Here is a 22,473-nt window from a genome sequence, read left to right as displayed (position 1 = left end):
AGTTCCTCAAAGAGGTCAAGACTGCATTGCCCAAGGACCTAAATGATCATAGACAATTCATTCTCGTCCAGTCGCCCAGCCTGTTCCCTCCTGGGTTCACCAGTGGGCTCCTTTGTCTATTTTCCTAAACGCTTAAGACCTCTGAGTTCATAGTGTTAATGCTGTCTATGTCCAAGGCACGATGGTTATGTTGGGTACCCAAATAGGGTTGAAGCAATGAATCCAAGGAAAATGAACCTCTGAAAATAAAATGCAAGAGTCTGGCTGACCTGGCCTCTCCCTGGGTGGGAACCACGACTGTACAGAAAAGGGCACAGGGAATGATTCACTAGGTATGTTGGCCTTTTGCCCTGAGGTCAGAGGGATTTTTGTCTTGCATTGAAACTAAACTAGCATGAGTCTACAGCTTAGAATCAGGAGAGGGGAAAAAATGAGTCTTTTTGATAGTAAGAGGGGACTTAAGTGTTTTTATCCTTGGGACCAGATATTGCATCTCAGTAAGGTGGTGGCCTTTATGGATAGACACAAAGTCATTCACAACTCCTTTCTGTGTAGCAATTCAGCAAAGTATTTCCCTGGAATGAAAGAGATGGTGACGTAGAAAGAGCACGTGGGCCTACACCTGGGGTTGACTCAGGCCCTTGTACTTGGTGACCTCATTGAACAAATCACATTCTCTAAAACTGGCTTAATACCAGAGTTTTAGGGGGCCCAAGTGAGAGTGCATTTGCAGTACATTGTAAAATGCTCATTAAGTGGGTTTTTATAGGCTCAGCATCTGTATGAAGCACAGTATTATCCATTTCTTCATTTGGTGTATTAGAATTAGGGGTTTGAAGAACAGGTAGCTTTGGAATGAGAGAGCATTAATAAAGTGTCTACTGGGACTTCCCTGGTGGTCTGGTAGCTAAGACATCACACTCCCAATGCAGAAGGCCTGAGTCAGGGATGTAGATCCCACATGCCGCAACTAGAGTCCTCATGCAAAGAACTGACAAGATCAAAGGCCCCTCCAGCCGCAGCTAGGACTCGACACAGCCAAATAAATTATAAATAAAAAATAAATATAAAAAAGCTTAATTTGTCTGAAATGTTTTTTTAAGTGCCCTTTTGTGCCAGCATACATCATTTCCAATTCTGTCAACCTCTTAAGCTAGAATCATACTGATGAAGACCCTCACCCAAAGAGCCCAAAGCCACCCACAGTTGGCACCCAAGTGTTTTTCCTGGCACATTGACCTCCTCTCATTCATCAGGAACTGCTTGCTGGCTGAAAACAAAATGAGTTAAGAATGAAATGTTGGAGGCTGGTCAGAGATGGAGTACTGGATAACTTTTGAGGTCTGCATTTGGTTAGACAGTCACACAAACCGTAGCTGAGCGGCTCCCCCAAGCAGTCAGGCTTGCAGGGTAGGTGCACAAGGGTGTCTCCAGGGCGCTCAGCACACAGAGAAGCCAGTGCATTCCTGGCAAGCTGGCTTTGTTCTCCAGGCCTGGAGGCTGAGTGAGCTCCCAAGGGAAGACATCACTGACTGATCACCACATGCTGTCCTGCCTGCTCCCAGGCCACCCAAACTTCCTTCACCCTCCACCAGAGGTCACCACCTGGTGAGACTTGGCCTGCCAAGCCTTGGCCAGCCTCCCAGCTTTGCAGTTGTGCTTTATTTTTGGCACATCAGCCTTCCGTCCTCAAGTAGCAAAGCCCGAAGGAAGAACAGCAAGATACGCTACTCGGACCGCAAGTGTCTGCTCGGGACACGCTTCAGTCCTCCGCTGTTCCCTCTCCCTAGGGGCGTCCGGGACCTTTGGGATTCCCATCCCGTTCACTCCAGGGCCTGCGAGGACATAGCGGTGAGTAGCTGGGTCAGTGAGTGAGAAAAGCCAGGTGGGGAGCAGGAGAGGTCATGGGGTAGAGAAGACAGAACCCTCCCAAACCCACTAGGCCCACTTCTCCCCACTTCTGACAGTAGACAAACCCAGGAGAATGGCAGCATTGATTTTTGAAAGTTATTTGTCCACAGAAAGTAGATCCCTGTGACTGTTCGCTGACTCTCAGTTTTAGGGAGAGATGTCATGTTCTAAAAAGGACCGGGCTATGTCCTCGCATTTGGGGACCCTTTCCAAAGGTGTTTTGGGGGATGCAGGTGGGGGCAGTGGACAGAGGCACGAAGCTGGCCCCAAGTTAGGCCTAGAGCAAGGGGATGGGGCAAGATGGACCTCCCCACCCACCCGCCCAGTACCAGAACTTGGGTGGAGCTGGTTATGCCAGGGGATGGGGTACCCGGATGGGATGGCATGCCAGGCTGGGGCTGGATACACTCTCTGCTCATGGAGGGCTGGGGGAAGGGAGAGACCGCCTACCCAACTTTGAGAGGTGGGGAGGGGGAGAACAGATGTCTGCTTTGGAACTTTACAGGACTCACCAGGAACTGGGTTAATTTTTCTTCGGAACAGACACCCCTGTGCTCAGCCAGGGTTGCTGACGAGGGTGGAGTGGAGGCAGCGCCAGGCCTGCCACTGGCAGAGGAGACTCTTGTTATTCTTGTCCTTCCCCCGGTAACCAGGCACCCAGCAGTGAGGACACCAGGCTTCCTGGAACAGCCAGCCTGTCCCCAGGCAGCCGGGGCTGCCGCCAGTCAGCAAACTGGCCCCTTGATCAGGCCAGGCCTTCTTGGACCCAGAAAGCAGGATGGAAGTGGGACCAGAGGCAGCTTTGGCTGTGCTGGGCGGAAGCTCATGCCTGTTTTCTCTCTGCCCCTCTTCCAGTTGGTACAGCATTTTCTCCATTCCTCAAATCCTCCGAGCGAGGAAGGAGTTCAGTGCCCAGTGGCCTCCACATTCCTAAAGCAAAGCTGGCCAGCTCCTCTGGGTCCAGGCCCGAGTGTCCTGGCTCCGCTCTGCCCACAGTGCAGTGGGACCACCCAGGGCTCACTGGTCATGGTTAGGTAGGGCCCGGGGCATGCTGAGGACAGGACCATCCTGTGGTCAGGAATCTGGGCCAGAGGGATACCTCTGGCCGCTGACTTAAATCTGTGGAGCAGCACTAGAAATACACCTGCCCTGGGCACAGCGGGAGGGATGGTTGGGAAGTCCCAGAGACCATCACAGTTGGATGAAGTGGGCACATGTCCACGAGTGTCACCAGAGGCCGGGACCAGGACTCACCCATCAAGCTCTGCATCCCTCGGAGCACCTGGCCCAGCGCTTCTCAGAGTATGAAAGAAAGAAAGGAAGGAGGAAAGGGAACTTCTTTGGTAGTCCAGTGGTTAAGACGCCAAGCTTCCAGTGCAGGGGGTGTGGGTTTGATCCCGGGTTGGGGAACTAGGATCACGCATGCCCAGTGGTTCAGCCCCCAAAATAAAATAAAACGACAATATAGGGGAAAAAAAAACTTTTAAAAACAGGAAGGGGAAAAAAAGAAATGAGAGAGAACAGAGGAAGGAAGGTAGAGAGCAGGAGGGAGAGTGACACAGAAGTCCTGGTTAAGGACAAGAGTGAGGAAGCAGCAGTGGGAAGCATAGGAAGCCTGTCCTGGAAGGAGAGGTGTTTTCCAGGTAGGACAGTTACTACTGGAGCGATAAGGTGAGATTATAGGGGTGCTGTATTTGAAGATGAAATCGTGAAGCTTCTCACCTTTTCCACAAGTGCAGAGGGCAGGCAAAGGAAAGCAGGACCAGCTTCATCTCCTCAAAGAGGAAAAGAAATAGCACTTTAATTTGTCCTTTGCAGAGTTTGTTGGTGGTTCTTCCTAAACCCAGGGGTGTGTTGGCCTTGTCAGAGCTAACCCTGGGGCCCAGTGGTCTAATTCCTGCCTCGAACCTTGGCTTGGACCTAGCTGACCATCTGCTGCTCCTTCTGGGGAGCGACAGCTAACAAGGAGAACATTTTGGGAGCCACATGGTCACCTGGGGTCACAAGAGTTTACACCAGTGGGGAGAAGCAAGCTGGGCTCTTTCCAGAGCTTTCTAAAAATTCACAAGTGTTTTTAAAATTATTTTTTATTTTAAAAATTTTACTGATTTTTAATTGAAGGTAATTGTTTTACAGTGTTGTGTTGGTTTCTGCCATGTACCAACAGGAATCAGCCATAACTGTACTAATGTCCCTTCCTTCTTGAACCTCCCTCCCACCTCCCATCCCATTGCAACCCTCTAGGTTGACACAGAGCACCAGGTTGAGCTCCCTGTGTGATACAGCACATTCCCATTGGCCATCTATAAAATTCACAAACATTTATTTTGAATATTCACAAGAGGTCAGCCCTCTGCCAGGAAATACAAAGCTAAAGGAGAGATGGTTTTAGCCCTCACAGACCACATCCCCTAGGTCAGGAAGGCTGACGGTTTCTTTCTGTTCCCCTTTTAGAGCTGATATGACCCAGGACAAGTCGCTGCCAGACTCCTATTCTGCACAGGGCTTCTATGAGAACTATGAGCCCAAGGAGATCCTGGGCAGGTAAGGCCCAGACCTCCCCCACGAAGTGCTAGCCGAGGTTCTGGCCAGCTCTGCAGGCAGGAACAATCTCTTCTTGACTCTGAGCCCTGACTGTCTTCATCTCCAAAGCATTGTCCACTTGGAGAAAACCTTAGTTTGGGGTTTTGGATGGAGGAAGCAGGTATAAGGGCACCCAGATCTGAGACCCTCCCAGCAAAGGGAGCCCCACTCCCCAACCCCAGAGCTGTTGACAGCACATCCAAACCCAGCCTTGGCTCAGGGTCAGGGATCAGGTGTCAGAATGAAGCTTGAGGTCCTAGGAGTGAGTGTACCGTTTCTTCCTCTGTGCTGAGAAAGAGCACTGAACCAGGAACCAGGAGGCCTGAAAGCAGACTTCTTCCTCTTTGGCTCCAGGCAAATCACCCCCACCCCCTGTGCCTTATTCAACCTTCCGTCCCCCAAAGCAGGGGTTGCTAACCTCCGGGATCTAATGCCTGATGCTCTGAGGTGGAGCTGATGCAATACTAATAGAAATAAAATGCACAATAAATGTAATGCGCATGAATCAACCCAAAACCATCCCTCATCCCACGGGTCCATGGAAAAACTGTCTTTCATGAAACTGGCCCCTGGTGCCAAAAATGGGCCCCAAAGTTGGGGACTGCTGCCCCGAAGCTCACAGGGAGTTGGGGGACAAGGCAGGACCTCTCTGCTGTGGCCTAAATGTGGGCCTCCCCCGGGGTGAGGGGCCCCCGGGACCATCTGTCCTCTGCACCCCCAGGGGAGTGAGCAGCGTCGTCAGGCGCTGCATCCACAAGCCCACATGCCAGGAGTACGCTGTGAAGATCATCGACATCACCGGCGGGGGCAGCTTCAGCTCCGAGGAGGTGCAGGAGCTGCGAGAGGCCACGCAGAAGGAGGTGGACATCCTGCGCAAGGTCTCGGGACACCCCAACATCAGTGAGTGCTGGCCCCGAGCCACGGCAAGGTGCTCTGCCACTGCTCTGTACTGATAACCCAGGTCGGGGAGTGTGGCCCCAGTGCAGCTAGCCAGAAACACCCAGACTGTCTCCCGCAACCCAGGGCCCTGCTGGCCCAGTGCCCGGAGGCTTGGGGCTCCCAGCTCCACCTTCCTGCCCCCAGGATTCAGCTCCAAGCCTACTCTTCCAGTCCCACAGAAGGGATGACAGGCAGGGGTGCGGGTGGGGGAATGGGGAGTTCAAAGTCCCTGGCTGCCCCCTCTCCCAGGGGAGGGGGAGGCTTCCTTTGAACCCTGATACCCACTCCACCTTCTGAGTCAGCCCACAGCGCCTTTAATCCCCTCTCCCCTGCGCCTCCACTGCCCCGCCTGGGCTCCCCTGCTCCTGAGATGAGCCATTTCCATTTCAGTACAGCTGAAGGACACTTATGAGACCAACACCTTCTTCTTCTTGGTGTTTGATCTGTAAGTACCCAGGCCTGGGGCCTAACTGAGAAAATTCTGTTGTCCCCCCTTCTGCCCCCCGCATCCAGGGCTTCCTGGAGACCAGCAGGCAGCCCCCTACAGGGTGGACATCAAATAAGGTCACAGAGGCTGTAGGCAGATCAGCCCCCTGGGGTCAGGCTGCCAGATTTTGAACCCTGGGTCCCTGCTGGGCTGGATGACTTTGCACATCAGCTTTCTCATCAGTACTGCAGGAATAATAAATACACAGGGACTGACACAATGTAAACACTGCTGCTGCTGCTGCTAAGTCGCTTCAGTCGTGTCTGACTCTGTGCGACCCCACAGATGGCAGCCCACAGGCTCTGCCGTCCCTGGGATTCTCCAGGCAAGAACACTGGAATGGGTTGCCATTTCCTTCTCCAATGCATGAAAAGTGAAAAGTGAAAGTGAAGTTGCTCAGTCATGTCCGACTCTTCACAACCCCATGGACTGCAGCCCAGCAGGCTCCTCTGCCCATGGGATTTTCCAGGCAAGAGTACTGGAGTGGGGTGCCATTGCCTTCTCCGAATGTAAATGCTAGTTCTTACTAACTACCACGATGGTGACCAGGGTGGCCAGGCAATGCTTATTCTAGACACTGAGGATATGCAAACCTACTGCATGCACTCGTTTTCACAGAGAGTGAGGAGAAAGCAATCAAGTCATAAAACACACACAGAATTATGCACATATCCAGACACACAGGGCTGAGCAAGGGTCAGAGGGAGCGGGTGGGGGATGTTCTCCTGAACTGACCTGAGCAGAGACCTGGATGAAGGGCGAGATAGAGTCCAGCCAAGACCCAGAGAAGGAGCCCCCAGCAGAGGGAAGAGCTGAAGCAGTATTGGTGCAAGAGGCCCACGAGACAGGCAGGCGGTAGAGATTCTATTTGGCATGTAGTTCAAAGATTGACATTATCATCAACGTCATCATCACCATTATCACTGTCAACAACACGTCACTATTCCCCTGCTTGTGCACCAACAGGACTATTGAGATAGGCTCCTTGTCATCTAGGGACTAGATTGACTTCAGAGAATTGTTCAAGCAGATTTTGTATCATTGGAACTTTTTTTTTTGTCACAATACTGAACATGCACAGTGTTACTTGCTTTCGTGGAGACACCATTTAATGTGGCCTTTGTGTACAATTAAACTGCCAGCTCTAGGAAGGCAGGAGCCTGCTGATGGACCTTGCAGTGTCCCAGTGTTTACTGGTATATCTTTTTGCTGCTGCTGCTGCCATTAGTGAATTCTCCTAGTGTGTTTTAAACGGAATTGAAGTGATCAAAACCGGAGACACACATTGCTTTTTAGGAACATGGTACTGATAATGTCTGAAACAAGGATTATATCTGTAATTTCTGGGCTGCTCTTCAAAGAGAACTGCCCCCCACCCCCCACCCCACGCTGCACCAGCTAAGTTCAAGGATTTTCTTGTCTCCCTCTGATACTGGCTAAAATCTCTTGGACCCTGCTTTCCCTGCAGGGGTGGGCAGGATGCACCTTTTTTATTCAACCAAGGGAGACTTTCCTAGCCTTGCCCAGCTGCAGCTGTCTCAAACCTGCTCAGTGGCTCAGTCCTGTAGAGCCCTTGGGGGCAGCTCAAATGTCTCTAACCTTTGAAGAAGTTGCTTGGGAAGTTATTTTTAATGCTGCCTCAAGTTGCCCTCCAGGGTATAACTAGATTATTCCAGCAGAGACCTCCTTCTAGATCCTCCCAAGTGGGAAGATGGAACCACACTTCTTAATCCTAAGAAATCCAAAAACAGGCAAAACGGCTGCTCCATCACTTGTACTGCTGCTGCTTCCATTTGTTCCTGGAAAAAGTCAGGACACTCTGGTCCTTCTAATCTGGGTCTGGGACCTTGGGCCAGTGACTCAGAGTCCCTCTCTCCTCCCCCAACTGATTTTGACTTTGATGGGTTCCAGTCCATGCTGTCACTCCCACACATGGGGGACCCTCACAATGGTGCCACCCCACCCCTCCAGTGTCCCTTGTTCTTCCTCCAAACTTCCCAGACAGCCTCTCCACTCACTTCCCCAGCTCCTCCCTGCAGATTGTGGTCCTTCGTGGGGAGTGGGCCACTTTGCCCCTGGAGTGTTAGGTGGGAAACAGGGTAAGGAGGGGGGTAGCCTGCTGGTCCATCCTGTGACAAATCCTCTGTCCCCGCAGGATGAAGAGAGGGGAGCTCTTTGACTACCTCACTGAGAAGGTCACCCTGAGTGAGAAGGAGACCAGGTGAGGGTCCACTTACCCCTCTCTCTACTTCCAGTCTGAGTCCAGCTTAGGCACAGAGGTCATGGAGGCGGCGTAGCATGCACTGGTCTGGTTGGGGAGTGTGCGCCATGGGCTATGGCAGCATCCCTCCTTCCTTGATCCAGCCTAGGTGGGCCCGCCTGTCTGGAGTCCTCTGTCACTTGCAGTCGGGCTGGCCTATGGGCTTCGGTCTCCCCACCTGTTACCTGACCCTGCAGAGTAGCAGATGTGGGTAATGTATGCCTGTGCCACCCCAGGAAGATCATGAGAGCCCTGCTGGAGGTGATCGCCACCTTGCACAGACTCAACATCGTGCATCGGGATCTGAAGCCCGAGAACATCCTCCTGGACGATAACATGAACATCAAGCTTACAGACTTTGGCTTTTCCTGCCAGCTGGAGCCAGGAGAGAAGCTGCGAGGTCCGGTAACGTGGCCCTGGCCCGTATCAGGGGCTCAGGCTCTCTCATCAGCTCTCCCGGGAACAGGGACTGCCCGGGTTTCCCACCTGCCCGCCCCCCCCCCCCCCAGAATAAAAAATCTTACCATTTCAAGGCTGGGTGTTTCTTCCCGGGACTGGGCTGAGCCAAGTTCCCACTGCCTGTGTTCCAGGCCAGTGCTGGCTCCTATAACCAAGCCACTGACAGGCCCCAAGCGGGTGGCCATAGGAGCCAGCACCCTGGCCTGCCCTTGGCTCTGAGCCTGGGGCTGTGTTCAGAGTCCCAATCTGGCCATATCACTTCAGTTCCATGTCCACTGTCTCTGTGGGCCTTTCTCTTCCATGTGCCTCTGCTGACCTGCCCCGATGGAAACTGTCCCTGCAGAGGTGTGTGGGACCCCCAGTTATCTGGCCCCTGAGATCATTGAGTGCTCCATGAACGATGACCACCCTGGCTATGGGAAGGAGGTGGACATGTGAGTGTGTTGGGGGAAGGGAGGTGACCCGTAGGGACAGGGGTGCCCTCTGACCGGGAGCACCTGGCAGGCGAGGGGGTGATAGAGGTGGGAGCTACAGCCCGCCCACCTGCCTCCCTCCGCCGCTCCCCCGGTGCCAGGTGGAGCACGGGGGTCATCATGTACACGCTGCTGGCCGGCTCCCCGCCCTTCTGGCACCGCAAGCAGATGCTGATGTTGAGAATGATCATGAGTGGCAACTACCAGTTTGGCTCACCGGAATGGGACGATTACTCGGACACCGTGAAGGACTTGGTGAGAGGCCGGGTGTGCTGGCTCCCGGGCAGGCGAGGGGCAAGTCCAGTGTTCCCGGCGTGGGGGTCGGCGTCGGGGGGAGCGGTGGGAGAGATGGAGGCGCCTGCTGGGGGAGAGACCCCGGCCTGACACGTCCTCCGTTCCGCCTTGTTTCTCTCAGGTTTCCCGCTTCTTGGTGGTGAGCCCCCAGAGCCGCTGCTCGGCAGAAGAGGCCTTGGCGCACCCCTTCTTCCAGCAGTACGTGGTGGAGGAAGTGCGTCACTTCAGCCCCCGGGGCAAGTTCAAGGTACTGCGGGCTCGCCTCCCACTCAGGGTCCCCGGGGCGGGCGCTGGGGCCCCTGAAACCCAGGACCCCAGTGCCCTTCATAAGGACTCCTTACGACCACGGCGTTTCCAGAGCACCCGCCCTTCCCCCTCCCACCCAGCCCTGTGATGGTTCCAGCTCAGTTTCTTCTGGTGCTGACAGCCTAAAAGCCTGCGCTGGCGGGTAGGGCGGGAATGGGGGTAATGGGGGTAATTGGGGTCGGGGGTCGGTGACGCTAGGACGCGCCCAGCCGAAGCCACACGAGGCTTGGAGGTATACAAGCTCGGGTCGGCCTGCGCTGGACGCGGGAGGAAACAGGCCCGGGGGTGTGTGGCCCCGTGCTCAGGCCCCGCCTCCCGCAGGTGATCTGCCTGACGGTGCTGGCTTCCGTGCGCATCTACTACCAGTACCGCCGGGTGAAGCCCGTGACCCGGGAGATCGTCATTCGAGACCCCTACGCCCTCCGGCCTCTGCGGCGACTCATCGATGCCTACGCTTTCCGGATCTATGGTCACTGGGTGAAGAAGGGGCAGCAGCAGAACCGGGCGGCCCTCTTCGAGAACACGCCCAAGGCCGTGCTCCTCTCCTTGGTTGAGGAGGACTTCTGAGGGGAGGGCCGGTCGGGTAGGTGGGGTGGGGGTAAGGCAGGGTGCAGAAGCCACCGAAAGGGGGTGACAGCGTGTGCAGGGCCCTGTCCAGAGGGTGCACTTGGCCCTGGCCAGGACCCCAGGAACCGGGGCCACTCCCCGCTCTCAGGGGCATCACTTGCTGGTCAGTGCAGCCGGAGCCAGGCCCCCCGGGGACCAGCTGCGGTCTAGAACCTGGAGCCTCTCGCAGCTCCACTGCCCAGGTGTACTACCATCTCCGCTTCTCCTCTGGGAGCCCCAGAGTTACTGACACTCAGTGCACTGCCCAGAGGGTCCCAGGGTGAGGATGAAAGAGACCAGTCTGAGAATCACAATCACAGACGATTTTTACTGACCCCACAATATCCAGACACCACCGGAGCCAGTTCTTCTCTGGGGACGTTTATAGAGGCATGTGGGAGCCCTTGCATAATTAACAATAGAAAACAATAGAAAGGGACTCATCTGCTGTTTCTTCTGAGTATTATTCATTCTGTGACTCCCATGGTGCACAGTCTCATCTGGTAAATCCATGGTTCTCCTAGACCCTTTTAAGACTGACACTGAGCTTTAAAGAGCCCATGGAACTGCATTTCATGTGCTGGAAACCAGGTTCCCTTGGAGATGTGTGAAACCCCACAAATAAGGCAAATAAAGGAATCATTTTCTTTTTATGGCAACTTGCTAGGAAAATAAGGAGGCCTGGGGAGATTCTGGATTCCCTGAGAGCTCGGTTGGTCAAGAATCCGCCTGCAATGCATGAGACCCTGGTTCGATTCCTGGGTTGGGGGAGATTCTGCCTTGAATAATGTCAGATCCCTGGGTCAGACATCATGAAAGGGGGAAGGAGGAGATTGAAAATTTTTTTCACAAACTGCCTGTCTGAGCAGTGTCCCAACTGTTTGAGTATTTGGCCCCTATATGGTCAATATCTGACCTCTAAGATAAATATCCAGCTCCTGGCCACAATCAATAAGCTGGGCCCCTTCTCCAAGACACAGTGTCACCCCTCTGTGGAGGTCAGGATCCTTTCCTGCCCTGGGGAGAGGTGCCTGCCACAGAGGATGGGGAAGGGGATGGAGGTCTTCTGGAGTCTGGCTGTGTTTGCAATGTGGCCGGGGAGTGGCCTAGGTGCCATGGGACTCTTCTGGTTTCTGCATGGCCACTCACAGCTCCCCTGGCGGTCGGCCTGCACTGGAAGCGCAGCGAAAGCCTAGGTTGTCTGAGGCTGAATCTGGAGTGTTGCCCATCCTGCCACCAGAGAAAGGGAGAGAAAATGGACATCTGCTGAGAAAGGGGCCTGGGCCTCACTCAGCTCTCCTGCTCCAGCTCCCAGGGCCTGCTGTGGTCTGGGAGGTTTGGGGGCTGGGGACTGGGGAGGGCCTGGTCTGGAAAGAAAAGTGGTATGAGGGCAGGTGCAGAGGGCGTGCCATTCCTGGGGGTGGGAGAGGTGAGAAGGGACTTTGGGACAGGGTGGAGGAAGAGAGGGGGGGCCTGAGACTGCATGAGAGGCAGGAAAGGCCGTGCCTAATAAATTCCAGCTGTTGGTAGCTTAGACTAATAACTCAGTCAAAAAGAACCTGTTGGCAACAAGTGAGAACATCATAGCGTCAATCAGTACTCACACTTCTCAAAGAACTTTCACAGGGATTACTGCATTTGCTATTTCTCTTACTGCTCTGGAGGGTAGGTTTTGTTTACCACCTCACAGACCCCAGAATCAGATACCAGGAAGACTTAAATGCCTTGCCCAAGGGCAACCACTGCTTCAGCGGAATCAGCAGCAAACCCAATTTCCTGGTCCCCAGACGAATCCTTTCTCCACTACTTTGTCCTAAGGTAAAACGGGAAAGACTTCGCTGGTGGCCCAGTGGTTAAAAATCTGCCTTGCAATGCAGGGAGTGGGGTTCGATCCCTGGTCGGGGAATGAAGATCCCACATTCCTCGGGGCAAGTAAGCCGGTGCACTGCAGCTGAGCCTGAATGTCACAACTAGAGAGTCTGTGAGTCACAATGGAAGATCCTGCCTGATGCAATGCAGGCAAACACATAAGTAAATAAACATTACAAAACAGAAAAAGGTGAGGCTAAGCCACAGCGCCCCTCTACCATCCTTATGGAACCCAGGAGCAGGAGGAGCTGCAGGGAGATTAATCAAAACAAATCTACAGACAAAGCAGAAAGTCCTAGAAGGCAATTTGGGAGCTGGGAACTCTACCATTCAGGGGCCAGCACTAACTGTCACTAATCATCCGTATGAAATGAGCAGGTCCCAGGACCGCCCCCTGAGTCTATTTTTCCTTGATTGTAAAACAAAATGGTTGCAGAAAATGTCTTTTTACGTGCCCTCTTGTTAGAAGAGTTAATATTTCAATGATCCCTGGCCTTAACCTATTGATGTGGCCATTCCAGTCCCCTCCCTCTGCACGCCTAGTTATGAGGAGAAGAGAAACCCATATATTAAGATGTCAGACACAGTCTCCCTCGGTGCTGAGAGCTGGCAGGAAAAGGCACCGGGCTCCTGGCTTTACCTGGTGAGTTTGGCTTCCTTTCTCTTCTGGACCCATACCCCCCCAGTGGAGAGACAGGTGTGGAAGCAGTGCCCACACCAGCTCCGGTGCTACCTGTGCTCCAGGAGACCAGGACCCAGCCCCACAGTGCCCGCTACCCAGCCCCACAGTGCCCGCTACCCAGCCCCACAGTGCCCACTACCCAGCCCCTCACCTGGTGGTGACACGCGCCCGGTGGTTGGCAGAGCCGTCAGCTGTGTCGATCCAGGACGCCCCCCGGAGGACACGCATGTCCTGGTCGGCAGCCTGGTACTGTGACGCCGTCCACTCCCATACATTGCCCACGAGGTCATATAGCCCTGCGGCACAGTGGCAGGTCAGGCCCTGGCTGGGTATGCCACCCCCACCCGCCCTGACTAACAACGGCCCGGGGGACCAAATGCATCCCTGCGCTGCTTCTCCTGCCTCGACCACCAGGCAGAACCATTCCACCAACCAACCTGTGAACGCTGACAGCAACCCGCTGTGCAGTCTTACCGTAGTCGTTCTGTGGGGGGAAAGCGTTCACGGGGGAGATGCCGTGGAAGCCATCCTCAGCCTTGTCGCCCTTGGGGAACTTTCCCTGGGGTGGGTGGGAGGCGATGTTTAGGCTTCAGGATGTACCGTCCACTTGCCCAGAAGGGTTTTAACCAAGGCCGTCTTGAGGCACCCTCTGGGGCAGGGGAAGGGCATGGGGCAGTGACCTGAGGTCCCAAGCCAGCTGCCTCATGTCCTCCACCATGACCTCCTGACTGGATTAGGAATTGTGTGGTTCCCTGTGTGTCCACACCTGCCCAGCCCACCCACAACTTCTCCACTCTCAGCCGCATGAGCCCCATGTGCCTTCAGAGGAAAGGCCCCACCTGCCCGCTCTGTACCCCGCCTCTCCCTACAGGAACCAGCGTTCCCCTGTACCTTCGCCTGCCCTTCCACCACCAACAGGCTGCACTCTCCCTCACCTGCCCTGACCCTCTCCCTCACCTCCTGCTCTTTACCACCAAGATTCTGGAACAAGTAACTGGTGTTTGCTGACGTCATTTGTTCAACTTATTCTTTCTATTAGAGTGCATTGGCTCTGAGCACCAGCCCTTAAGAGTCTGTCACGTCTCTGAACATGCTGTACCCTTTCCCACTGCTGACACGCTTGTTGTTTCCTCCACTTTTCTCCTGGCAAGCTCCAGTTCCACCAGCTCAAATGGCATGTTCACCGTCTAGTCTCTCCCCCACTGTCCCAGGCAGGGATGCGCGCCGGAGCACACACTGCCCATCTTCACTACGCAGCCCCACTACTACGCTGTCTTTCGCCTTACCCCTTTACTAGTTTTCCGGTCTGTTAGAACATGAAGGCCCCTGAGTCCCATGGCCTAATGCCATGCCCGGCCCGCAGCAAGTCTCAATCCACACCCTGAGAAAAGAACAAGGGCGAGGAATTTGTCTTACCTGCCATAGGTTGGTGCGGTTTGGCTGGAACTTGTTTCCCCAGGGGTACACCTGACCTGCCAGGTGGGCAAGGAAACAGCGGAGGGGAGAGGTGAAGGGTTGGGGAAGAAGGGAAAGACAGAAGGAGCGAGGGGACCGAAAGGAAGAGAAGAGGTGATGAGAAAGAAGAGTAAGATTTCTCACTCTGACATCTCATGCCCTTCCCTTGCCCTCACAGAATTACACTCAGAGCCCTTGACTTCTGTTTTGTTCCTGGACAGCACAATCCTAGGTGTGGTTTATGGACCAGTGCCATTCTTTTTTTTTTTTTTTTTTTTTTTGAGGAAATACTTACTTTGGTTTAATTTTAAATTTTTATCAGTATTAAAGATTTATATCTGGTTTATATTTTGTTGTATGGGTATGCTTATTTGAATAATGTTAGTAACATTATAATCAAATTAATTTTATTTTATTTATTTATTTTTTTATTTTTTTTATTTTTCAGTGGGTTTTGTCATACAGTGATATGAATCAGCCATAGAGTTACACGAATTCCCCATCCCGGTCTCCCTGGACCAGTGCCATTCTGTAAACTATCTGTTACCCACTCATGCTGGGGTAAGTATAGAAACCGAGAGTAAGCATTGAGAGACTTGTTCATTGGACTTAGACTGGATCAATGAACAAGCAATCTCATTTATTACATTAACAATACTGACTATGGGTATAGCTGGTGTTCATTCAAAGAGTGTGTAGAGGCAGTGAATATGGGGAATTGCTATTTCACTCTAACTTTTTGTTTAGTTAGGACTGAAAAATAACTGAGTTATGAACAAACAGCAGTTTGTCACATTAATCCCTCCACAGCTATGGAAAAGGTATCCAGTGTAGGTAATACTTTTCCTTATGCCACATGGTTCTGATTATATTTATCTGAAGTGGCACATGTCTGTGGAGTCTCCACTAATTAAATTTTCATTCCATTTTCTAGTTATTTTTATGGTATTTTATGGAAGTACTGGTTTGAGACAGAAGTAACAACTGATCCATGACCACAGAGTGTAAGAAGCACTACCCCAGGGAGTGTGAGCCCGTCCCACCTTTTGAAGCCCACCCCCCACCCCCATGCAAGGCAGGATGGAGAGAAAGAATCAAGGGAGAGCGCCCTGGCGTCTCTATACCCTTCAAGCCCCCTCGGGCAGCAAACTCCCACTCTTCCTCAGTGGGCAGCCGTTTCCCCCGCCAAGCACAGTAGGCACGGGCATCATTCCAGCTCACGTGTACCACTGGGAACTCCAGTTTCTCTCGGATTCCAGAGCCAGGACCTGCAGGCTGACAGCCAGGATGAAGTGAGACAAGCTTCTGGGAGCTCGTGGAAGTCTGAGGAAGGCTACGCTTAGGGTGCCTGAGTTCAGCTTTTACCACTAGATGGAGCAAGGAAGTAGGAAGAGAGAGTCTGGTGAGTGAGGAGAGGTCCAGAGACAGAAAGAAGGACTACGGGAGACAAAAGGGAGAAAGCGGACAAAGGGGACGGGCCAGGGGAAAAGGACTGGGGCAGAGCGCACAGGGCAACTTGGCTGCTTCCCTGAAATTTCTCCGTCATCCTTTTAAACTCAGTATTCCCAGATGGGCAAGGGATCATGGGAAGCCAGGCTTCCACAATGAGAGTCAGCAGCGGTAGAAAACGAGAGGAACCAACCCTTACCTGCCTCCAGAATGCCCTTTCCACTGGGAGCCACCAGAGGAGAGACTGCAAAAAAGGAGTGCAATTACAAGGTGCTCTGACCCAGCGAGGCCCCTTCCTGACAGACACCTAGGAGGCAGAGACTTCAGGCCGAGACTCAGGTGGTCCAAGTGAGGCTGTGTCTGGGATCTTTACTTATTTATTTATTTATGGCTGTGCGGGGTGTTTGCTGCTGCGCTGGCTTTCCTCTAGCTAGGGTGAGCGGGGCTACTCTCTAGTTGCGGTACACGGGCTTCTCGTTGTGGTGGGTTCTCTTATCGAGGCTCATGGGCTTTGGAAGTTGGGGCTCCTACGCTCTAGAGAACAGGCTCAGTAGTTGTAGCACATGGCCTTAGTCACTCCTTGGCATGTGGGATCTTCCTGGATCAGGGATCAAACCCCCATCTCTTGTGTTGGCAGGCAGATTCTTTATCACTGAGCCACCAGGGAAGCCCCTGTGTTCAGAATCTTTAAAGTTTGACACCTCACCACCCTTATTAGAAGGAGGCTTCTCCAGGGGTTCTCTGGCTGGTCCAGGGAGTACCCTGAACCCTATGTATTATCTGCATCTTTACAGGGTCTCTCTATGCGGACCTCAGCACAGAGTGAACGTCCCGGGAGTGTGTGTTCATCTGGCTCTTCCAGGGTGGGTCTCTCTGGCTTCTTCCCTGCCTCTGGTTCTCAGGTTCGAGTCTCTACTGTGGCCCAGGTGACCCCCTAGAACCCATAGGGTTCTCGGCCCAGGTCCCACTCCCATGAGCCCAGCTGCAACCCTGGGTTCTCTTACCTGCATTTTCTGGGTTGCTTTGTTTCTAAGCTCATCAGAGACAAGGTCCTCAAAGACAAAGCTCCACCCAAACACTTCAGCCTCTGTGCGGTACTTCGTCTCCCTGACAAACTCCCTAAAAAGAGAGATTTCATAGAGTTTAGCTGACAGGCTTCTGGGCTCCACCCTCACCCTCTCTTGCTCCAGTAAACCTCATCCACCCTTATCCTATTAGTCACACATCATAGAGTCTTTAGGAACTACAAGGAATTAACCTGAGAGCCTGAGCAGATTTTCTTTTAAAATTTGTTTCTGTGTGTGCAGCTCACAAACAGGAGAATTCATACTTTCTGGGGTATAGTTTTGTGAGTTTTGATAAAGCATATATAGTCACTGTCACAATCAAGATACAGAGCAGTTCCATTAACTGCCCCCCAAAATTCCCTGATGCCTCCTCAATCACTGCTCTGTTTTTTGTCTCTATAGTTCTGCCTTTCCCAGAATATCAATTCACATAAACTGAATCATGCAGTATGTAGTTTTGGGGTCTGGCTTCTTTCACCTAGCATACTGCTTCCAAGAATCATCCGTGTTGTTGACAGTGTCAGTAGTTTGTTCCCTTTTTTGGGGGCAGTTTTTGTTCTTTTTTATTGTTCAGTAGTATTTCACTGGATGGATAGACCAGATTTTGTTTATCCATTCACCAGCTGCAGGTCTTCTGGGTTATCTCCAGTTTTTGGAGATAGTGAATAAAGCTGTTAAGAAGATTCAAGGGCAGGGAGTTGGTCTCTCTTCATCACATACTTAATTTCACATCGATCATGGGAGGAAGGGAGAATAGGTTTTACTATCTCCCTCAGACAGATGAGAGAAATTGAGTTAAATCGCAGTGACTTGCTGAGGGACTTCCCTGTTGTCCAGTGGGAATCTGCCTTGCAATGCAGGGGATGCAGGTTCGATCCCTGGTAGGGAAACTAAGATCCCACATGCCGAGGAGCTACTGAACCTGAAAGCCACAACTAGAGAGTCCAAGTGCTGCAACTAAGGCCCAATGTCACCAAATAAATAAATGAATATATTTTTTTTTAATGACTTGCTGAGATTTTAGAATGGATTTTCATATAGTTTGGTATGACTGAGCCAATCTCAACATGCAGATTTCCAGGATAAGACAGATTGTTTTCTCTGGACGGAGAGTACCCGGTTGGTATCAGCCCTCTGATATGAGAAGAAACTGTTCACCCTTCAAAGGGTACTGAGAATGCAGGAGGAGGTGAGATTTGGTAGCAATAGCTACTTACTGACCTCTGACCATCTGAATGGTTTGAGACTCTTTCCAGAGAGGTAAACACAGATTATGGGTTCTAAGCAAAGTTTAGGGGCTTACTGGAGGTGACATTATACTTCCTTCATCTAAAAGGTCATCATTTGAAACATAAAAGAATGCATCTATCTAGCTAGCAATTTATGGTTGTCATGATGTGGTGTGAGCCTGATCAGAGGTGATTTCTCCTTTGATTTTAATAACTTTCCTTTTAAAAATGTTTTTTAAAGCATATATAACATTATATTATAGAAACATGAGAAAACATAGGTAAAAAGGAAAAAACTAAAACCATACATTATCACACCAAGATAGTGTCTATATTCGCTCCCTCTTCACTCCACAACCAAGTATTTTTTTTTTTAAAGATGACATCTCTATTTTATTTATTTATTTTGGCTACACTGTGCAGCATGCAGAATCTCAGTTCCCTGACCAAGAACTGAACCAGTGCCCTGCCCTGGGAACACAGAGTCTTAACCACTAGACTGCCAGGGATGTCCCCATTCAAGGGTTCGTAAATTGCTTTCATAAGGTTCTTCCTGTCATTATTTTCATTTGGAAATCGCAAAAAACATGAGCAAAATCCATCACCTCATGCAATACTGCATCTTCCAGTTCTTTTTAATGCATATACATTCTATACACACAGTTTATTTATTTATTTATTTTATACACATAGTTTAAAAAACTGGGCCATATCCTATGTAGTATTTTGTAACCTTTCTTCACAACACTTTTTAACTATCTCTTTTTGACAACAGGTTTTTTAAGGCTGCTAAGTATTCTGTTATATTGATACAATATATTTAAGTGATCCTTAAATTGTTAACATTTATTTGCAAGGTCACCTTTTTAGCTAAACTTGTTTTGACAACCTTAATTCTTCAAGACAAATCCCTAGATATGGAACCAATGAGTCAAAAGGCCTGAGGAGTTTACTGACAATCTTTACGCTTATTTTAGCCTGAGTCTCCTGAATCAATTTTCACCAGCAAGTTTTGATCTTAAAAAGTTTTAAATCCACAAATGTAAAATTTAAGTCATTTTTCACATTGCTTTATTTGTCTTCCCATCCTCCCCTCTCTCTTTCTGCCTCCTTTCTATATACTCCTCCCTCCACTGTTTGAAGGTAAATTACAAACATATGCTGGATCATTTTCTACTTTAACCTACTCATAATGTATCACTGTGGGGACATTGAGGCATTCAACATGGCTTCTTAGATTAAGCTGGAATCAAAATGTTTGATTCTGGAAATAATTCCATTTCCCTAAGTAATACTGGGTTGGTCAAGAAGTCTGTTCAGTTAGTTCAATAACGTCCTTGTTGAAACTGGAAAATACGTCATTTCAACTTAAAACCAAACACACTTTTTGGCCAACCCAATATAAAGGGAATTTAAGGAACTCTCAACTATTATGACCCTTCTCCCGATTCCCCCTCCCCTGTTGAAGAGTGTCTGACTTCTGCCCATATTTCTCAGTGGTATGCCTAGTGCATGGAAAAATCCACTGGCTCAAGAGTCAGGGGATCTGAGTTACAGGCCCAGTTGGCCACTAATGAAAAATGAAGTAAACCTCTTTGGACTTCAGAGTCCTCATCTGGAAAATGCAGGTAACACTTGCAAAGATGATATTCTGATAGTGAACAAGCTAATCTCCTTTTAAATATTGTGAAATATTAGAATAACTCTTCCAGGAGTTACTTCTCCTGGAAGAACACTGAGAGTACCTGAAGTCTTTGTTGGTGACAGGAAATATGTCGATGGCAAAGGGTTTTACCGTCACCTCCCGGACAGGTCCTTCACCATCTCTGCCGTCTGGTGAGTTGGTTCCCATCTGGAATCTCCCACCTGGCAGCGGGACCATGTTGGTTGTCTGTCCATTTCCTGCAGAGGAAAAAGAAAGTGGTCATTAATTACATGAACATATATAAAATAAGTGGTAATATTTGGATCATATGTAAGGCTCAATGCTATAGTGAAAAAATCTGGAGGCCGAAAAATTTGGCTTTAAATTCTTATTCTGTCACTTAATTTGCTGAATGACTGTGGGCAAATTACTTCTTCTGGATTTCATTCTCTTCATCTATATGGGGGTAATATCTAACTCAAATGCATGGCTATATTAAAAGTGTGAAATGTTTAGCACATGGCAGGTTTTCAACAAATGATTTTCTTTCTTTACGTCTCTGTCCCTCTACATGATAACCCTTTGTCCCAGTGAGATAAATCTAAACATTGTAAGAATCTGCCTGCCAATGCAGGAGACACAGGTTTGATCCTTGGGTTGGGAAGATCCCCTGGAGAAGGAAATGGCAACCCACTGCAGAATACTTGCCTGGGAAATCCCACGGACAGAGGAGCCTGGCAGGCTACAGTCCCTGGAGTTGCAAGAGTCGGACACGAGTTAGCGACTAAACAACAACATAACCTTTAAATACATCTATCAACTTGCCACTCATTCTTCTGCTCATGTTGTTTCTTTGCCTCTTCTCCATTATATCATATAAGAAAGAAAAGAACTACATCTATTTTTCCAGGCTATACCTGGCACCTAGCACAAGTGCACAAAAATTATCATCAAATAATCGAATGAACTCTCTCATACTTGCTGTTTGAATACCTCAAAAAAATCATAGAATTAAAAGGATCTTTATTTCAACTCCCTCATTTGACGGGAAGAAACTAAGACCCTAAAGGCCACACTTTTCTGGCTTGATGTACTACTTTGTTCTGTTTTTACCTAAAGATGTCTAAGTACTATAAGTTTCCTAAAGGCAGAGTCCACATGTTTTCATGTTCCCCAGAATCTTATCTTTGGCCCTTTTCTGGATCTCATTGACACACACTAATGATTTCATCATCTTTAAGGGAGGCTGGAGGGTGGAATAGAGCAAGCAGGAACTTCTCAGACTAAAAGAGAATTAAGAAACAACACACAATAGCAATATTTGAATTTTATTTTGACATTAATTCAACAAGTAAACTATAATTTAAGAACACAGCAGATGAATTTGAACACTAACTGGATGTTCAATGACATTAAGGAGTATTGTTAATTTTTTAGGTGGGAGAGTTAGTGACACTTTGTGTGTGTGTGTGTGTGTGATTTCTTGTCTTTTTGGCTATTCAAACTAAATAATTACGAATAAAACTATATCGTGCCTCAATTCACTCCAAACTAAATCTCCCAAAGTAATGGAAAAATGGAAGGGGTTCCAAACAACCAAGATTAAAACTGGCAACTGTTTAAACTGGGAAAAGGTACGTGCGGGGTGGGGGGTGGGGGGCAGGCTGGAGAGGCTCGTTTTAATTTTTTTATGCTCAAAAGATTCCAGAATAATAAATTAAAAGTTAAAATAAAAAGTGAAATACAACGATATAAGCTGTTAACCCCCTCGCCCAGTTGGCCGCCTCTGGGAGGTACCTCCAGGCGCTGCCAGCCGCGGTGGCCGAACGCCCCACCCCGTTCCTCCTGCCTCCTGAGACAGTCGGGCAGGCCAGCACACTGACCTAGTTCGAGCCACCGGCCGGAGAGGAGCGACAGAACAGTCAGCAGCGGCGACAGCGAAGTTCCCATGCCGGGAACACCAGCCCCGTGAGCACCGCTGCAGGAATAGCACCACCCTGCGGCTCTGCTGCGCAGGCGCCCCGCACGCCTCACGTCGGCGGCCGTGCCCTGCGCGCGCGTGCGCACTGCTCCCGAGAGCCCACCCAGCTGGAAGTCCGGAGTTAGGCAGGGACTAGAGTCCCAAGTTCCCACATTGTGTTCTGCTAAGTCACTTCAGTCGTGTCCAACTCTGTGCGACCCCATCCCTGGGATTCTCCAGGCAAGAACACTGGAGTGGGTTGCCACTTCCTTCTCCAATGCATAAAAGTGAAAAGTGAAAGTGAAGTCGCTCAGTCATGTCTGACTTGGCGACCCCATGGACTGCAGCCTACCAGGTTCCTCCATGGGATTTTCCAGGCAAGAGTACTGGAGTAGGGTGCCATTGCCTTCTCCGACGTTGTGTTCTAGAACCGGTTAATTAAGAAAAAGCTATTTCCTCAGGATTAAGGTCTAGAAGCTGAAGCTCCAGTATTTTGGTCGTCTGGGGTGAACAGCTGACTCACTGGAAAAGCCCCTGATGCTGGGAATGGTTGAGGGAAGAGGGCGTCAGAGGATGAGATGGCTGGATGGCATCACTTATGCAATGGAAGTGAACTTGGGCAAAATGGGAGATAGTGAGGGGCCGGGAGGCCTGGCATGCTGCAGTCCATGGGCTTGCAAAGAGCCAGTCGGACACGACTGGGAGACTGAACAAAGTCTAGAGGCCCTGCCAGTTCAGAATCCCCTTTATTAACTTGTGAACCACTGGATGGATTGATTTCCTTCCCTTTTATATGCAG

At 50.5% G+C, this 22,473-nt stretch overlaps 2 protein-coding genes across 4 annotated transcripts; one reads left to right on the top strand and one right to left on the bottom strand.

The window, feature by feature from the left end:
* Positions 1–1,699: 1,699 nt before the first annotated feature.
* On the top strand, positions 1,700–10,977 carry PHKG1 (phosphorylase kinase catalytic subunit gamma 1). 2 transcript variants are annotated; one of them, XM_065924754.1, is made up of 10 exons: positions 1,700–1,851; positions 4,366–4,455; positions 5,216–5,394; positions 5,824–5,878; positions 8,076–8,141; positions 8,417–8,580; positions 8,983–9,073; positions 9,214–9,367; positions 9,528–9,653; positions 10,034–10,977. In XM_065924754.1, exons 2-10 carry the CDS (start codon positions 4,373–4,375, stop codon positions 10,277–10,279), a joined length of 1,164 nt encoding a protein of 387 aa, XP_065780826.1. In that variant the 5' UTR covers positions 1,700–1,851; positions 4,366–4,372; the 3' UTR covers positions 10,280–10,977. The 2 variants fall into 2 exon arrangements, with proteins under 2 accessions (XP_065780826.1, XP_065780827.1); XM_065924755.1 differs by lacking the exons at positions 1,700–1,851; positions 5,824–5,878 and having other exon boundaries at positions 4,364–4,455.
* A 339-nt stretch (positions 10,978–11,316) lies between these two features.
* On the bottom strand, positions 11,317–22,404 carry SUMF2 (sulfatase modifying factor 2). Of its 2 annotated transcripts, XM_065924756.1 has the most exons (9): positions 21,598–22,404; positions 19,815–19,971; positions 16,778–16,892; positions 15,973–16,017; positions 15,449–15,599; positions 14,286–14,341; positions 13,344–13,428; positions 13,021–13,165; positions 11,317–11,548 (listed from the first exon to the last, which is right to left on the bottom strand). In XM_065924756.1, the coding sequence occupies exons 1-9, from the start codon at positions 21,662–21,664 to the stop codon at positions 11,464–11,466; spliced, it is 906 nt and encodes a 301-aa protein (XP_065780828.1). In that variant the 5' UTR covers positions 21,665–22,404; the 3' UTR covers positions 11,317–11,463. The 2 variants fall into 2 exon arrangements, with proteins under 2 accessions (XP_065780828.1, XP_065780829.1); XM_065924757.1 differs by lacking the exons at positions 14,286–14,341; positions 15,449–15,599.
* Positions 22,405–22,473: the final 69 nt, after the last annotated feature.

Source organism: Muntiacus reevesi, chromosome 2 (assembly GCF_963930625.1).
Source record: "Muntiacus reevesi chromosome 2, mMunRee1.1, whole genome shotgun sequence".
Classification (NCBI taxonomy): Eukaryota; Metazoa; Chordata; class Mammalia; order Artiodactyla; family Cervidae; genus Muntiacus; species Muntiacus reevesi.
The sequence above is the reverse complement of the archived record's forward strand: the minus strand, read 5'-3'. Positions and strand labels throughout refer to the sequence as shown.

Excerpts from the sequence above, each read along its gene's own strand:
- PHKG1 (XM_065924754.1), top strand. The coding sequence starts at position 4,373 with ATGACCCAGGACAAGTCGCTGCCAGACTCCTATTCTGCACAGGGCTTC. Across the intron at positions 8,142-8,416 it reads CTGAGTGAGAAGGAGACCAG|GAAGATCATGAGAGCCCTGC; the intron begins GTGAGGGTCCAC and ends GTGCCACCCCAG. Across the intron at positions 8,581-8,982 it reads GCCAGGAGAGAAGCTGCGAG|AGGTGTGTGGGACCCCCAGT; the intron begins GTCCGGTAACGT and ends CTGTCCCTGCAG.
- SUMF2 (XM_065924756.1), bottom strand. The coding sequence starts at position 21,664 with ATGGGAACTTCGCTGTCGCCGCTGCTGACTGTTCTGTCGCTCCTCTCC. Across the intron at positions 16,018-16,777 it reads AAGCAACCCAGAAAATGCAG|TCTCTCCTCTGGTGGCTCCC; the intron begins GTAAGAGAACCC and ends CCTTTTTTGCAG. Across the intron at positions 11,549-13,020 it reads CGGGCGCGTGTCACCACCAG|GATGGGCAACACTCCAGATT; the intron begins GTGAGGGGCTGG and ends CTCTGGTGGCAG.